Source organism: Mobula hypostoma, chromosome 28 (genome assembly GCF_963921235.1).
Source record: "Mobula hypostoma chromosome 28, sMobHyp1.1, whole genome shotgun sequence".
Taxonomy (NCBI): domain Eukaryota; kingdom Metazoa; phylum Chordata; class Chondrichthyes; order Myliobatiformes; family Myliobatidae; genus Mobula; species Mobula hypostoma.
In genome coordinates this window covers 112,139-129,440 of record NC_086124.1, presented here as the reverse complement: position 1 = coordinate 129,440, position 17,302 = coordinate 112,139, and the positions used below count along the sequence as shown (strand labels likewise).

At 44.4% G+C, this 17,302-nt stretch overlaps 3 protein-coding genes across 4 annotated transcripts in view; 1 reads left to right on the top strand and 2 right to left on the bottom strand.

Annotated features, from left to right (window-relative positions):
• LOC134339032 (zinc finger protein 420-like) overlaps positions 1–17,302 on the bottom strand; it is a 22,047-nt gene continuing 4,745 nt past the window's right edge. Inside the window, exons 1-2 of one of the 2 annotated variants that reach the window (XM_063035293.1) lie at positions 7,322–7,376; positions 1–4,738 (exon numbers count right to left, since the gene is read on the bottom strand). In XM_063035293.1, coding sequence (XP_062891363.1) covers positions 2,646–3,986 — 1,341 coding nt within the window. In that variant the 5' untranslated portion in view covers positions 3,987–4,738; positions 7,322–7,376 and the 3' untranslated portion in view covers positions 1–2,645. Of the gene's footprint in view, positions 4,739–7,321; positions 7,377–17,302 lie in introns of those variants that run through there. The other variant, XM_063035294.1, reaches the window with a different exon arrangement.
• The window catches only part of LOC134338723 (zinc finger protein 850-like), a 44,470-nt gene continuing 40,284 nt past the window's right edge, over positions 13,117–17,302 (bottom strand). The window contains exon 3 of the mRNA XM_063034765.1: positions 13,117–15,175. Coding sequence (XP_062890835.1) covers positions 13,853–15,175 — 1,323 coding nt within the window. The 3' untranslated portion in view covers positions 13,117–13,852. The remainder of the gene's footprint in view (positions 15,176–17,302) is intronic.
• The window catches only part of LOC134339033 (zinc finger protein 239-like), a 27,055-nt gene continuing 24,870 nt past the window's right edge, over positions 15,118–17,302 (top strand). The window contains exon 1 of the mRNA XM_063035297.1: positions 15,118–15,405. The gene's annotated coding sequence lies outside the window, so the exon portion shown is untranslated. The remainder of the gene's footprint in view (positions 15,406–17,302) is intronic.

Sequence of the window (17,302 nt, the reverse complement as noted above, 5' to 3'; positions counted from 1 at the left end):
GTTGATCGCTACTCCCAGGGAATTTCCATATAGCAGTTCAGTCATATGGAATTCCAAACATCGCTACCACACCTCAACCAAAAATCTTGGTGGAACCTCAAAAATCTGTTATCTCTCTACTAAGTTTCACAAAACACAATACCAATTCAGTGAATCTTTGTCAAGCGCCTTTATTCCTTGCAAAAGGAAGTTTACATTCACTTTCGCCAGGGATGGTGGGAGACATCCAATACGCTATTTACAAAGCATTCTTTTTGTACATAAAGAACAGGGCAAGTTTACTATTTCCAGCGAACTCAGTCCTTCCAATCATCAACCGACTCATTTGTTGCAGTCTGCCGTCTGTGATCAACTCATCTCCGCTACATCGTTATTCTTGTACGATGTTCAGTACAACGGGTGCTGGCAGTCACGTATTCCTTTGGTAAGCACATTTCTTACAGTTTCGTCTTGATAGTTATTCTATGGTGATGAAATGCTTTGACAGGTTGGTCATGGCTAGAATCACCGGTCATGCCCTCTGCACCAGTTCCTCAGCCACGTATTCAATGACCAAATCATCTTATTATCCTTAATTATGCAACATAAGCTCTCACAAGCAATATACTTAATGTTAGCAGTCAAAATCAAACTTTTTTTCTCTGTCAATCAGCTTCCAAATGTTGCTACTCTGTCATTCCTTACTACATCCCTGTTGTTTCCCTGCTCATCATCATCCGTTCTTACCCCTACCTCCATGCAGAGCCCCAAACTCTGCCCATGCTGACCTGTCTCTGGTTTCTGACTCTGCTCCATTGAACATCCAACTAATTGTTCTTCATTATGTGAGGATGTTACTTGTGGACTTCAGTTCTGCATTTAACACAGTCACCCCCAATAAACTGGTCAGCAAACTGAACACTCTTGGCCTTGGTTCCTCCCTGTGCTCATGGGTCATGAACTTTCTCACAGACCGACCACACCAAGTCAGAATTGGTAAGCACACCTCCACCACTCTCATCTTAAAAATAGGCACCCCGCAGGGCTGTGTGCTGAGCCCTATGCTCTACACACTCTTTACACATGACTGCACCCCCAACTCCGTAATTAAATTTGTGGACGATACCACAGCGGTTGGCCTGATCTTGGACGAGGATGAATCAGCCTACAGGCTTGAGGTGGATCATCGGACGGAGTGGTGTAAGGACAACGACCTGGTCCTTAACACTTCTAAAACAGAAGAGATTATCATTGACTTCAGGAGATCAAAGGACAGAGTACACACACCCCTCCATATACATGGAGAGGTAGTGGAAAGTGTGGAAAACCAAAAGTTCCTTGGAGTTATGTTGTCAAAACAGCTGACATGGACCACCAACGCCTCGCTGCTTGTAAAAAAGGCACAACAAAGACTCTTCTTCCTCAGAAAGCTGAAACAGGCCAAACTTCCACAAAAGCTGTTGCTTAACTTCTACGGAAGCACAATTGAAACCATCCCGACCAACATCACCACAGTGTGGTATGCCAGCTGCACAGCCGCTGAGTGACAAGACCTACATCGCGTGGTGAAGGCGGCCCAGCGAATTGTCAGGACAGAACACCATCTATTCCAGCAGAGTCAGGAGGAAAGCAATCAGCATAACCAGAGACACCACACACCCCGGCCACTCCCTGTTTGACCCACTGCCGTCCAGCAAAAGGTTCAGGACACTAAAAGCCAGAACAAGTAGACTGAGGAACAGCTTCTATCCCAGAGCTGTGGCCTCCATCACACCACTCCCACAGAACAATGACTGAAACGGTGACCACACACAAGGACTCAAATAATTGCACTAACAGCACTTTGTGCATTACTGTGATATTCTGGTGCTGCTACAAATTATTGTCTGCTACTTATCTATTTAATACTGTTTTTCTATTACTGTCTTGTTTTTATCTACTGCTTTATTTAATTGCCTGAGAGGAAGCCAAACAGAGTTTCATTGTACCTATGTATAATGACAATAAAGATCATTCAATTCAATTCAATTCTGCTTTCATACTTTGGTATATTCTATTAGTCCAGCTGGAGTGTACGTTTGACTCTCTACTGTACACTGGGTGTGTTGTAGATTCACTAAACATCTGAGACAAAATTTAAAATAGAACCAATTTATTAGTCACAGATCCAGAATATTAAACTCTGGTCCCATTAAAGGTGAACACCAGCAGAAGAAACTCCTCCCATGCCCAGTGACCAGGATGCAGAACTGGGTTTGATGAACAGCAGCAATAATTGCAGAGTTCGACACCAACAGATTTGAACTTAACTCTGGATTCAGCATATGTGATGGTTAAATATCCAGTATGCATCTTAAACTTTTGCTAGTGTGATCTCGGTAGTTTCACAAAGTGGGATGGGTGAGTGAATCCCTTCCCACATTCAGAGCAGGTGAATGGCCTCTCCCCAGTGTAAACTCACTGATGTAGCTTCAGTTCAAATGACTGAGTGAATCCCTTTTGACAAGCAGAACAGGTGAACAGCCTCTCCCCAGTATGAACTCACTGGTGTCTCTGTAGGTTGAATGAGTAAATCCCTTCCCACAGTCTGAGCAGGTGAACACACATTCCCCAGTGTGAATTCATTGATGTGCCTGTAGTTGAGATGTCTGAGTAAATCCTTTCCCTCACTCAAAGCTGGTAAATGGCCTCTCCCCAGAGTGAACTGACTGGTGTCTTTGTAGACTGGATGACTGAGTGAATCCCTTCCCACACACAGAACAGGTGAACGGTCGCTCCCCAGTGTGAACTCGCTGGTGTCTCTGTATGGTGGATAATTGAGTGAATCCCTTCCCACAGTCTGAGCAGGTGAAAGGCTTCTCCCCAGTGTGAATTCGCTGATGTACCTTCAGTTGAGATGACTGAGTGAATCCCTTCCCACAGTCTGAACACATGAATGGCCTCTCCCCAGTGTGAACTGACTGGTGTGCCAGAAGTTGAGTTGACTGAATAAATCCCTTCCCACAGTGTGGGCAGGTGAATGGCCTCTCCCCAGTGTGAACTCGTTGGTGTCTGTGTAGGTTGGATAACTGAGTGAATCCCTTCCCACATTGTGAACAGATAAATGGTCTCTCCCCAGTGTGAACTCGCTGGTGCGCCAGCAGGTCAGACGAATGAGTGAATCCTTTCCCACAGTCTGAGCAGATGAACGGCTTCTCTCCAGTGTGAATTCGCTGATGTGCCTTCAGTAGAGATGACCAAGTGAATCCCTTCCCACAGTCTGAACAGGTGAAAGGCCTTTCCCCAGTGTGAACTCGCTGGTGTGTCTGTAGGCTGGACGAATGACTGAATCCCTTCCCACAGTCTGAGCAGGTGAATGGCCTCTCTCCAGTGTGAACTCGCTGGTGTCTCTGTAGGCTGGATGAGTGAGTGAATCCCTTCCCACATTCAGAGCAAGTGAATGGCCTCTCTCCAGTGTGAACCCGCTGGTGTGCCAGGAGGTCAGATGTCTGAGTGAATCCCTTCCTACAGTCTGAGCAGGTGAATGGTCTCTTCCCAGTGTGAGCTGACTGGTGTCTCTGTAGTTGGGATGACTGAGTGAATCCCTTCCCACAGTCTAAGCAGGTGAATGGCTTCTCCCCGGTGTGAATTCGTTGATGTACCTTCAGTAGAAATGACCGAGTGAATCCCTTCCCACAGTCTGAACAGGTGAATGGTGTCTCACCATTGTGAACTGACTGGTGAGCTAGTAGTTGAGATGACTGAGTGAATCCCTTCCCACAGTCTGAGCAGGTGAACGGCCTCTCCCCAGTGTGAACTCGCTGATGTACCTTCAGTTGAGACAACCGAGTGAATCCCTTCCCACAGTCTGAACAGGTGAACGGCCTCTCCCCAGTGTGAACTGACTGGTGTGCCAGTAGTTGAGATGAGTGAGTGAATCCCTTCTCACACACAGAACAGGTGAATGGCCTCTCCTCAGTGTGAACTTGTTGTTGTCTCTGTACTTTGGATGATTGAGTGAATCCCATCCCACAATCAGAACAGGTGAAAGGCCTCTCCTCAGTGTGATCTTGCTGGTGTGTTTGCAGGTGGGATGAGTGGGTGAATCCTTTCTCACAGTTCTCTATCAATTCTCTGGCAATTCATTGTCAGGTATAGTAAATCCCTCACACAGTCAATGCAGTTGAAGAACTGATCTCCGGTGAACAAATGCTGGTGTGTTCTCAGCACCCCAGTTCCAGTGGATTTCACTGAATTACAACAGAAAACTTCATTTCAGGGACAAAGCCCGTTTCCGGCTGGGATGAGATACTTCCTCACCTCAAGGATCAACAACTGATATATTGGTGTCACAAAGGAAATATCTGGTCACTCCTTAAATATCTGGACAGAGACAGCAAACCTCTGACATCACACTGTTACAGCAAGGTTCAGCTCAAGTTAGGGGAAGAAGTCATCTTCTAACTGAGCACAAATCAGGCATCTGGACTGACCATCAAATGCTCTGACAGTCTTCCTGTCTGCATCACGACAGACAGCTTCAGCCTATCTTCAACCTGTGACTTGGCTCAGTTCGACTCTCTCCATTAGTATTATTCACTGTTGCCTCTAAGGTGCACGGGTGTGAGACCACACAGTAACTGAAATGTTCCCATGCACATAGGTTTTGTTGCTGCAAGCTGGATGTTTTTTTCAAATATAATATCAATTTAAAATGCTGCACAGTTTTCAGGCCGTGTAAAAAATTTCCTGCTCAGGCCAATGGTTGGTTTGTACCACTCTGAAAAAAATAGATGAAACAGTGGTATTATTTTAAATTCTGGTCATGTTCCACAGCGCTACAAAAGGCACTTGATATTACATGGCTGATCCTAGACACTATCTAATTCCTCTGACCACTCCCCTACCCCCAGTGATTGACGGTGGTGAACTTATTGATGGCAATGCCAATGAATATGAAGGGGAGGGCAGAAGTCTTTCTCATTGGAGTGTGGCACTTTTGTGCTTGAGAGCTACAGGTTACTTGTTACCGAGGGCAACTGTGTTCGATATGTTCCCGTAACCAGACAGAATGGTACAAAATAATAACAGGGAACAAGGAAGTGGCAGATGAACTAAATGAGTATTTTGCATCAGTCTTCACTGTGGAAGACACTAGCAATGTGCCAAATGTTGTAGTGTGGAAGGAAGAGAAGTGAGTGCAGTTACTATTACAAGGGACAAGGTGCTCAAAAAGCTGTAAGACCCAAAGATGCACAAGTCACCCAGATCAGATGAACTTCACCCTAGGTTTCTGAAAAAGGTAGTGTTAGAGATTGTGCATGCATTAGCAATTATCTTTCAAAAATCATTGAACTCTGGCATGGTACCAGAGGACTGCAAAATTGCAAATGTCACTCCACTCTTTAAGAAAGGAGGAAGGCAGCAGGAGGGAAATTATAGACCAATTAGCCTGACCTCAGTGGTTGGGAAGATGTTGGAGTCAATTATTAAGGATGAGGTTATGGAACTCTTGGCGACACAGGACAAGATAAGACAAAGTCAGCATAGTTTCCTTAAAGGAAAATCTTGCCTGACGAACCTGTTGGAATTCTTTGAGATTACAAATAGGAAAGATAAAAGGGGATGCAGTGGATGTTGTATATTCTGACTTGCAGAAGGCCTTTGAAAAGGTGCCACACATGAGGCTGCTTACCAAGAGCCCAAGGTACTACAGGAAATTTACTAACATGGTTAGAGCATTGGCTGATTGGTAGGAGGCAGCAAGTGGGAATAAAAGGATCTTTGTCTGATTGTCTGCCAGTGAATAGTGGTGTTCCGCAGGGGTTGGTGTTGGGATTGCTTTTTATGATGTATATCAATGATGTAGATGATGGAATAGATGGGTTTGTTAGCAAGTTTGCAGATGATACGAAGATTGGTGGGGGGTAGCTGGTGTTGAGGAATCAGGAAGGCTGCAGAAAGACTTAATACAGATTAAAAGAATGGGCAAGAATGTGGCAAATAAAATACAATGTTGGGAAGTGCATGATTATGCACTTTGGTAGTAGAAATAAATGTGCCGACTATTTTCCAAACGGGGAGAAAATCCAAAAATCTGAGATGCAAAGGGACTTGGAACTTCTTGTGCAGAACACCCTAAAGGTTAACTTGCAGGATGAATCAGTGGTGAGGAAAGCAAATCCAACGTTAGCATTCATTTCAAGAGGTCTAGAATATAAGAGTAGGGGTGTGATGCTGAGGCTTTATAAGACACTGGTGAGACCTCACATTCAGTATTGTGAGCAGTTTGGGTTCATTATCTGAGAAAAGATGTGCTGGCATTGGAGAAGGTCCAGAAGCAATTCTTAAGGATGATTCCAGGAATGAAAGGGTTATCATAAGAGAAATGTTTGATGGCTCTGCGTCTGTACTCGCTGGAATTTGGAATGATGAGGCAGGATCTCAATGAAACCTTTTGAATGTTGAAAGCCCTAGACAGAGTAGATGTCAAAAGGACGTTTCCCGTGGTGGGAGAGTCTAGGACAAGAGGGCGCAGCCTCGGGATAGAGGCTCATCTATTTAAAACAGAGATGCAGAGAAATTTATTTCGCCAGAGGGTGATGAATTTGTGGAATTTGTTACCACAGGCAGTTGTGAAGGCCAGGTCATTGGGTGTATTTAAGGCAGAAATTGAAATGTTCTTGATTGGACACGGCATCAAAAGTTACGGGGGAAAGGCCGGGGAATGGGGTTGAGGAAGGTAAAAAAGGATCAGCCATGATTGAATGGCAGAGCAGACATGATGAGCCAGTTGGCTTAATTCTGCTCTTATATTCTCACGGGTACAAAGGTCCCGAACAAGAGGAGATAGAAGAGAAGTGATTAAAGCTAATGGAAGGATTTTGTTCTTCTTTTCCATGCAGCACTAAGCGACATTTTCATCGACTGTAAGGTACTCTTCATCCGAGATAAACTCGGAACTATATTTTTGGATTAAGATAGCTGGAGCACGACAGTGTCTGGGCGATTCATCCGCTCCGATTCCCTCCGTCCGCGCTTCCAAACATTCCCTATGGACCGCGGGGAAAGTGGTGTAAATGTCACCCATGGCTGCCTCTTTACCCAGAAACCCCTACGATCGAGACACCTCGGACCACAGTCCCCACGATGCGCATGCGCCACAGAAACGGCGCCAGTACGTTCACTAATCAGCAGCAAGCTCCCCGGGGCCCGGATCCAAACCATGGGGCTGACAGAGGGAATGGACCGGTACTATCCGGTTTTGCGAGCCCACAGTGTGTCCGGGCTCATAGTAATTGTCCCTCTGTCGAGGTGCGAACGCGGGTACCGATGAAACGCCCACCTAGAGATCCGCTCCTACCTGTTACCAGTTCTCCCGAGCCTTTCGCCCATGGAGCGCATGCGCGATGTTCTACCCTTACGCCTGCGCACTTGATCTAAGAAATATTTAATTTGGTTAGGACTTTATTCCGTGGAACGTAGAATATTGAGGGGAGAGTTGATGGAAGTATACAAAATGATGAGGAGTATAGACAGGGTAAATGCAAGCAGGCTTTTTTTCTGGTGAGATTGGGTGAGTCTACAACTAGAGGTTATGGGTTAACGGTGAAAGGTGAAATGTTACCCCCCCCCACCCTCTTTCAGTTTCGGTAAGTCTTAAAATCGACATTCTAGTAGTTGGTCAGATTGGTTGCTACATGCTCATCATATTTGCAGTATTGGTTTGTATGCCTGCTTCGTATGTGTTCCTGCGCATAGAGGTGTTGATGGGAATGAGCAGGTTGATGGTATAGCTAAAAACAAAACTAGATACAACTCTTCCACTTAGCAAATCAGAAGCCGAGAGGTTTGCCGGGTTAAGAATTGGGGGCTTATAGCAAGACTTGTGGGATAATGGGCATAAGGGGAGGCAGCTTTATAAAATACATAAAACTGCTGGGTTTATGGGAGAAAGGTGAAACAAGAAGGGAAGGAATTTTATTGACGCGATTTAGAATTGGGCATACTATGCTTAATTATTTTTTATGTATTGTTGGAAAACATAATTCTGGATTGAGTAGGTCTGTCATCATTATGAAACAGTTGCGCATATACTATTACAGTGTGAAGCATACTAGTTGAAAAAATCAAATGCAGGCTTCATTACATTCTTTGGGGTTGATAGTTTTAAAAAATATTAAGTGACAGGAGTGACGTTAATTTAATTTACAGTGTTGTCTTTTATTACTTTAGGACTTCTGGGGTAATTTAACTTTCATTTGGAAAAAAGTAGTCATACAGGTTTTAGTTCCCAAATCTCTACACCACACTCCAATCCAGTTGGTGACGGTAATGCACCTTTAAGTTGGACTGCCAGCCACCATTAAAAGTCAATAAGACAAACTTATTCAATCAGAGGGTGGGGAGAATGTGGAACAGTCAGCAGAAGTGGTGCATGCAAGCTCAATCACAATGTTTTAAGAGAAGTTTGGATAGGTGCATGGTTGGTGGGGATATGAATGTAGGGTCCGTGTGCAAATCGATGGGTCTATTCATTTTAAATGGCTTGGCACAGACTAGATGTTCTTGTTTCTGTGCTGTATTTTTCTGTGACTCCAGCAGCCACTTTGTGTGCCAAATGTCAAAGTCCAACCCATTTAAAAAATACAGATATAACACACAAGATTCTGTAGATGCTGGAAATATAGAGCAACACACACAAAGTGCTGGAGGAACTCAGGAGGTCAGGCAGCATCTAACCAGAGGAATAAACAGACTGGAAAAAGTATGTGAACCCTTATATGTAATAACTGGTAGAACCTCCTTTAGTAGCCATATCCTCTATCAAACATTTCCTGTAGCTGCTGATCAGATGACATGTTGAAGTTGTATAAGACTTAAGAGTATTGTGTGCAGTTTTAGTCACCTACCTACTGGAAAGATGTAAACACGTTTGAAAGAGTGCAGAGAAAGGTTACAAGGATGTTGCTGGGTCTGGTGGACCTGAGTTAAAAGGAAAGATTGAATAGGTTGGGATTATATTCTTTAGAATGAAGAAGATTGTGAGAAGATTTGATAGAGGCATACAAAATTATGAGGAGTATAGATAGGGTAAATGCAAGCATTCCACTCCCTGAAGTTCCTAAGACATAGGAGAAGAATTAGGCTATTCAGCCCATTGAGTCTGCTCCACCACTTCCCAACACTGTATTCCATATGCCATTTATCTGCCCATTCTCCAAATCTGTCTAAGTCCTTCTGTAGCCTACTTCCTCAAAACTACCTGCCCATCCACCTATCTTCATATTGTCAGCAAACTTTTCAACAAAACCACCAATTCCATCATCCAAATTAATTGACATATAACGTAAAAAGAACCGAGCCCAACACAGAGCCCTGTGGAACACCACTAGTCACTAGCGGCCAACCAGAAAAGGCTCCCTTTATTCACACTCTCTGCCTCCCATCAATCAGCCACTGCTTTATCCATGCTAAAATCTTTACGGTAATACCATGGGCTTGTGGCTTGGGTAACCTGTTAAAGGCCTTCCAAATATCTAAGTACACAACATCAACTGATTCTCCTTTGTGTATCCTGCCTGTTATTTCCTTAAAGAATTCCAACAGATTTGTCAGGCAAGATTTTCCCTTGAGGAAACCATGCTGACTACAGCCTATTTTATCATGCACCCCAAGTACCCTGAGACCTCATCCTTAATAATCAACTCCAACATCTTCCCAACCATTGAGGTCAGACTAACTGGCCTATAGTTTCCTTTCTTCTGCCTCTCTCCCTTCTTGAACAGTGAAGAGATATTTGCAGTTCCCAGTCTTCCAGAACCTAGTGATTGTGAAAGATCATTACTAATGCCTCCATGATCTCTTCGGCCACCTCTTTCAGGACTCTCGGGTGTACACCATCTGGTCTAGGTGACCTATCTACCTTCAGACCATTCAGTTTCTGAAGAACCTCCTTTTTAGTTATGGTAACTTCACACAGTTCATGCCCCCTGACATCACACTGCTAGTGTTTTCCACAGAGAAGACTGATACAAGATGTTTATTCAGTTCGTCCACTATTTTGTTGCTCCCCCGTTGCTGCCTCTCCAGCATCGGCTTCCAGCAGTCTTGGCCACTCTTGCCTCTCTTTTACACTTTATGTATCTGAAGAAATTTTTGATATCCTCTTTAATATTATTGACAGGCTTACTCTTGTATGCCATCTTTACCTTCTAAATTGCTTTTTCAAATTGCCTTAGGTTGGTTTTTAAAAGCTTCCAAGCCTCTAACTTCCCACTAATTCTTGCTATATTAAATGCCCTCTCTTAGGCTTTTACATTGGCTTTGGCTTCTCTTGTTAGCCACAGTTGTGTCATCTTTCCTCTAGAACACTTCTTCCACTTTGGGATGTATATATCCTGTACCTTCCAAATTGCTTCCAGAAATGCCAACCGCTGCTGCTCTGCCGTCATCCCTGCCAGTGTTCTTTTCCAATCAATTATGGCCAGCTACTCTCACATGCATCTGTAATTCCTTTTACCAGACTGTGATACTGATACATCTGATTTAGCTTCTCCTTTTCAAATTTCAGGATGAATTCGATCATATTATGGTAACTTTCCCCTAAGGGTTCTTTTACCTTAAGCTCTAATCGGTTCTGGTTCATTGCACAGCATGCAACCCCGAATAGCTGGTCCCCCAGTGGGCTCATCCACAAGCTGCTCTAAAAAGGCATCGCATAGGCACTCTAGAAATTCCCCCTCCTGTAATCCAGCAGTAACCTGATTTTCCCAATCTACTTGTATTATGAAGGCCCCCATGACCATTGTAACATTGCCCTTTTGGCATGCATTTTCTATCTTGCGTTGTAATTTGTAGTCCACATCCTTACTACTATTTTGAATGGGGGGGGGGGTCTTTTTACCCTCGCAGTTCCTTTGCTCCATCCACAATGATTCAACACCTTCTAACCCCATGTCACCTCCTTCTAATGATTTGATTTTGTTTTTTAACCAACAGAGCAATGCCACTCCTCTGTCTGTTTGTCTGTCCATTCAATATAATGTGTCCTTGGACATTAAACTCCCAACTGTAATCTTTCAGCCATGATTCAGTGATGCCTACATTATATCTGCCAGTTTGCAACTGTGCTGCAAGTTCATCTACCTTATTCTGTATTCTGCACACATTCAGATACACCACCTTCAGTCCTGTATTCACCCTTTTTGATTTTGTCTGCCTTTTACATTGCAACTTGTCCTGTTGTCTGCACTTTTGTCCTACCATCAGCCTCTCCCAACTACACATTGCCTCTGTTTGTAAACCAGCTACCTCATCTTCAGCTCTATTATCCATCTTTCCTCTGATACTTATTGCATTGAAATAGAGGCAGCTCTGGACTTTAGTCACACCGTGTTCAACCTTTTGATTCTTAACTTTGTCTGAGGTCTTGGCAAAATCTGCCTCCATAACCTCTTCACTAACAGTTTTGGCACTCTGGTTCCCATCTCCCTGCATCTCTAGTTTAAAACCGACCATGCAGAGTTAACAAGTCTTCCTGCTAGGATATTGGTCTCTCCCTAGTTCAGGTGTAAACCACCCCTTTCTGTACAGGTCCCACCTTCTGTGGAAGAGAGCCCCATGATCCAAAAATCTTATGCTCTCCCTCCTATACCAACTCTTTGGCCACGTACCAAACTGTATAATCTTCCTAGTTCTAGCTTTACTAGCACGTGGTACAGGTAGCAATCCTGAGATAACAACCCTGGAGGTCCTGCCCTTTAACTTAGCACCCAATTCTTTGAACTCCCTTAACAGAACATGGTAACTCATCCCACCCATGTCACTGGTACCTAGATGGACCACAACTTCTGGCTGTTCACCCTCCCAATGCTGAGGACTCGATCCAAGATATCCTGGACCCTGGCACCTGGGAATCTTGTTCTCGCCCACAGAACCACCTGTCCATTCCCCGAACTAATGAATCCCCTCTCACCACAGCGTGCCTCTTCTTCCCCCTCCTCTTCCCTACACAGAGGGAGACACAGTGCCAGAGACTCACCCACTGCAACTTTCCTCTGTAAGGTCATACTTCCCAACAGTATCTAAAGTGATGTACCTGTTGTTGAGGGGGAGGGCCACAGGGGTGCTCTGCACTGGCCCCTTAACCCCGTTCCCCTTCCTGTCACCCAGTTTCCCGTGTTCTGCACCTTGGGTGTAACTACCTCTCTATATGTCCTATCTGTCACCTCTTTCAGCCTCCCGAATGATCCGGAGTTCATCCAACCTTGTCCTTCTTCCTCTCCTCCCTCCACCTTCCACCCTGACTTCTAATCTCTTTGTTTCAGTCCTGATGTAGGGTCTTGGCCCGAAATGTTGGCTGTTTACTCTTTTCCATAGCAGCTGAGCTCCTCCAGCATTTGCATTACTTGATTTCCAGAATCTGCAGATTTCCTCTTGTCCTGAATTCATCTCCCTTTTTTGGGGGGGGAGGGGGGACCCTCATGACCCAACATTACAGCACATTTTATATGTTAGAGAACAAAGGTTCTCTAACTTCTATAGTTACAATGCCCTCATAATGCTTATTTCGAGGTACATGTAGTTTTCAAATGCCTGGATCTTTCCACCAACACACCCAAAATAAGCGTTAGTTGCATGAAAACAACAGTAATGGGGTGTTGATTGCACTCATACATATGCAGACATATATCAATGAAGTGGCTGTTTCTGAATCTGCAATTTACTCTGAGTGCTGTCGTCTGAGTCCTATTCATGCAATTTACTGGTCCGAGATGTATCTTAAATTCAATCTACAATCCATATTCAGATCTGAAGGTTGGTTGCTGAAGTTATTGTTTGCTATGTACACTAATTCCAGAATATGCCCTCACAGTCCCTCTTCTTTGTTGTTCTGAACATAAAAATATTGTCTTTTCCTGGAAAGGCCAAACATAAAGGAGGATATAATCAAATAGGTAGGCAGAGGGTGTGGTGTGGGTCTGCTGGTAAAGAATGGTATCAAAAAATTAGAAAGATGTGACATAGGATCAGAAGATGGTTGAAACCTTGTGGGTTGAGTTAAGAAACCACAAGGATGAAAGGACCCTGATTGCAGTTATACACAGGCCTCCAAACAGTAACTGGGATGTGGACTACAGATTACAACAGGAAATAGAAAAGATGTGTCAAAAGGGCAATGTTATGATAGTCATGGGAGATTTTAACATGCAATTAGATTGGAAAAATCAGGTTGGCAATGGATCTCAAGAGAGTAAATTTGTTATATGCCTATGAGATGACTTTTTAGAGCAGTTTGTCATTGAGCCTACTAGGGGATCAGCTATACTGGATCGGGTGTTAAGTAATGAACTGGAGGCGATTAGGAAGCTTAAGATAAAGGAACTCTTAGGAGGCAGTGATTGCAATATGGTTGCATCACTGCAGTCAGCTTGTCTTCTTCAGTCTGCAGAATGACATGCAGAAAATTCAAAGGGAAACTCTTCACCCACATTGCAGTGAATGTTTGGAATCCATCACCGCAGAGAGTGTGATCAATTGACAGCAAGGATGGATTTAAAAGGATAGTTGTGGAATAGAAAAACTGGCAGGAACCAGCGGGACTGAGAGGACTTTTTCCTGTACACTGGGTGTGTGTTGTAAATTAACTAAGTACCCGATACAGAGCTTAAAATAGAACTGATTTATTAGTCACAGATCCAGAATATTAAACTCCGGTCCCATTAAAGGTGAACACCAGCAGAAGAAACTCCTCCCATGCCCAATGACCAGGGTGCAGAACTGGGTTTGAAGAACAGCAGCAATAACTGCAGAGTTCAACACCAACAGTCAGTTTGGAACTTAACTCTGGATTCAGCAAATGTGATAGTTAAATATCCAGCATGCAGCTTATTTAAATTTTCTCCCCAGTGTGAAACCGGAAGTGCGCCAAAAGGTTGGATGCCTGACTGAATCTTTTCCCACAGTCTGAACAAATGAACGGTCTCTCCCCAGTGTGAACTTGCTGGTGTCTCTGTAGGGTAGATGACTGAGTGAATCTCTTCCCACATTCAGAGCAGGAGAATGGCCTTTCCCCAGTGTGAACCCGCTGGTGAGTCTGTAGGCTGGATGTGTGAATGAATCCCTTCCCACAGTCTGAGCAGGTGAATGGCCTCTCCCCTGTGTGAATTCGCTGATGAGCCTTCAGTTCAAATGACCGAGTAAACCCCTTCTCACAGTATGAGCAGGTAAATGGCCTCTCCCCAGTGTGAATTCGCTGATGTATCTTCAGTTCAGACGACCGAGTAAACCCCTTCCCACAGTCTGAGCAGGTGAATGGCCATTCCCCAGTGTGAACTGGCTGGTGTGTCAGTAGGTCGGATGACTGACTGAACCCTTTCCCACAGTCTGAGCAGGTGAACGGCCACTCCCCAGTGTGAATTCGCTGATGTAAATTCAGTTCAAATGACAAAGTGAATCCCTTTCCACAGTGTGAGCAGGTGAATGGTCTCTCCCCAGTGTGAACTCGTTGGTGTTTCCGTAGGTTGGATGACTGACTGAATCCCTTCCCACAGTCTGAGCAGGTGAATGGTCTCTCCCCAGTGTGAACTCGTTGGTGTGCCATTAGTTCAGATGACCGAGTAAAACCCTTCCCACAGTATGAGCAGGTAAACGGCCTCTCCCCAGTGTGAATTCGCTGATGTACTTTAAGTTCCGATGACTGAGTAAACCCCTTCCCACAGTCTGAGCAGGTGAATGGCCTCTCCCCAGTGTGAACTCGCTGATGTACCTTCAGTTCAGATGACCGAGTACACCTCTTCCCACAATCTGAGCAGGTGAATAGTCTCTCCCCAGTGTGAATTCGCTGATGTACCTTCAGTTCAGATGACCAAGTAAACCCCTTCCCACAGTCTGAGCAGGTGAACGGCCACTCCCCAGTGTGAACATATTGGTGGCTCCGTAGGTATGATGACCGAGTGAATCCCTTCCCACAATCAGAGCACAAGAATGGCCTTGCCCCAGTGTGAACTGACTGGTGAGTCAGTAGGCTGGATGACTGAGTGAATCCTTTCCCACAGTCTGAACAGATGAATGGCCTCTCCCCAGTGTGAACTCGTTGGTGTCTCCGTAGGTGGCATGAGTGGGTGAATCCCTTCCCACAATCACAGCAGATAAATGGCATCTCCCTTGTGTGAACTCGCTGGTGTACCTTCAGTTCAGATGACCAAATAAACCCCTACCCTAGTCTGAGCAAGTAAGCAGCCTCTCCCCAGTGTGAATTTGCTGATGTACCTTCAGTTCACGTGACCGAGTGAATTTCTTCCCACAGTCTCAGCAGGTGAGCAGCATTTCCCTGATGTGAACTGACTGATGTGTCTGTAGGCTGAATGAACGAGTGAATACCTTCCCATAGTCTGAGCAGGTGAATGGCATCTCCACAGGGTGGACTCGCTGTTGTGGCTACAGGTGAGATGAGTGAGTGAATCCCTTCCCACAGTTCTCTATCAATTGTCTGTCAATTCATCAAGTCAGATGGCAGATGTAGTGAATCCCTCACAAAATCAATGCAGCTGAAAAACTGATCTCCAGTGAACAAACGGTGGTGTTTTCTCAGCACCCCGGTTCCAGTGAATTTCACAGAGTTACTACAGAAAACTTCATTTCAGAGACAAAGCATGTTTCCAGTTGGGATGAGATACTTCTTCATTGCCAAGGATCAACAGACGTATTGGTGTTACAAAGGAAGTAGCAGGTCACTCCTTAAATACCTGGACAGAGACAGCAAAACTGACGTGTTATTGTGTTTGAGATTCCCAAACACAAATGCTTTGTTGTTTCTAACCTGTAAAAAGATTTACAAAAGACATCAATAGGTGAAGGACAGCATTTCAGGAAGTGTATGATCATGCACTTTGGTAGAAGAAATAAAAGCATAGAGTATTTTCTAAGTGGAGAGAAAATACTAAGATCTGAGGTGCAAAGAGACTTGTGAGTCCTCATGTAGGATTTCCTGAAGGTTAATTTTAAGTTTGAGGTGGTGGCGAGGAAGCCAAAGGCAATATTAGCATTCAATCTGAGAGGACTAAAATAAAAAAGCAAGTGATGTATTGTTGAGGATTTCCAAAGCACTGATGAGGCCTCACTTGGAGTACTGTGAGCAGTTTTGGGCCCCTTATCTAAGAAGGGATGTGCTGACACCGAAGAGGGTTCAAAGGAGGTTCACGAAAATGATTCCAGGATGCAAAGGCTTGTCATATGTGGAATGTTTGAAGGCTCTGGGTCTCTACTCACTTGAATTCAGAAGAATGAGAGGGAACCTCATTGAAACCTATCAAATGTTGCAAGGTCTCAATACAGTGGATATTTCCTGTGGTGGGGCAGTCCAAGATATCAGAGGACATAGCCTCAAAATAGAGGGATGTCCTTTTAGAATGGGGATGAGGAGGAATTTCCTTAGCCAGAGAGTGGTGAATCTGCGTAATTTATTGCCACAGGCGGTTGTGGAGGACAAGTCTTTGGGATTTTTAAGTCAGAGGTTAATGGATACTTTATCAATCAGGGTATGAGGGGATATGGGGAGAAGGCAGGAGATAAACCAGGAAATTATAGGCTGGTGAGTCTGACATCCATTGTGGGAAGGCTATTGGAATATATTTTTAGAGACTGGATATATAACTGTCTGCATAGACAAGGCTTCGTGCGTGGTAGGTCATGTCTAACCAATCTTATAGCGTTCTTTGTGGAAGTTGCCAGGAAAGTTGATGAAGCTTTCGATGAAAGTCGATGTTGCCTACGTGGACTTTAGTAAGCCATTTGACAATGTCCTGCATGGGAGGCTGGTCAAGAAGCTTCAGTTGCTTGGCATTCAGGATAAAATTAGATATTGGGTTTGTGGGAAAAGCCAGAGATGGCAGTAGAGATTTGCCTATTTGAATGGAGGCCTTTCACTAGTGATGTGCTGCAGGGATTGGTGCTGGTTCCTTTGTCATCTATGTCAATGATCTGGATGATAACGTGGTTCACTGGATCAGCAAATTTGCCGATGGCACCAAGATGAAGTTGTAGTGGACAGTGAGGAATGTTATCATGGCTCTGCATGGCAGATTGAATTTAATGCAGGCAACTGCAAATTTTTGCACCAGTAGGACCAACCAAAGTAGGTCTTACACAAGAAGATGGGGTTATTAAGAAAGCTTTTGGCAGATTTCCCTTCACAAATCAATGTATTGAGTACAGGAGATGGAATGTTATATTGAAGTTTTAAACATTGGTGAGGCCTAATTTGGAGTATTGTGTGCAGTTTTGGTCACCGACTTACAGGAAAGATGTAAACAAAGTTGAAAGAGTACAGAGAAAATTTACA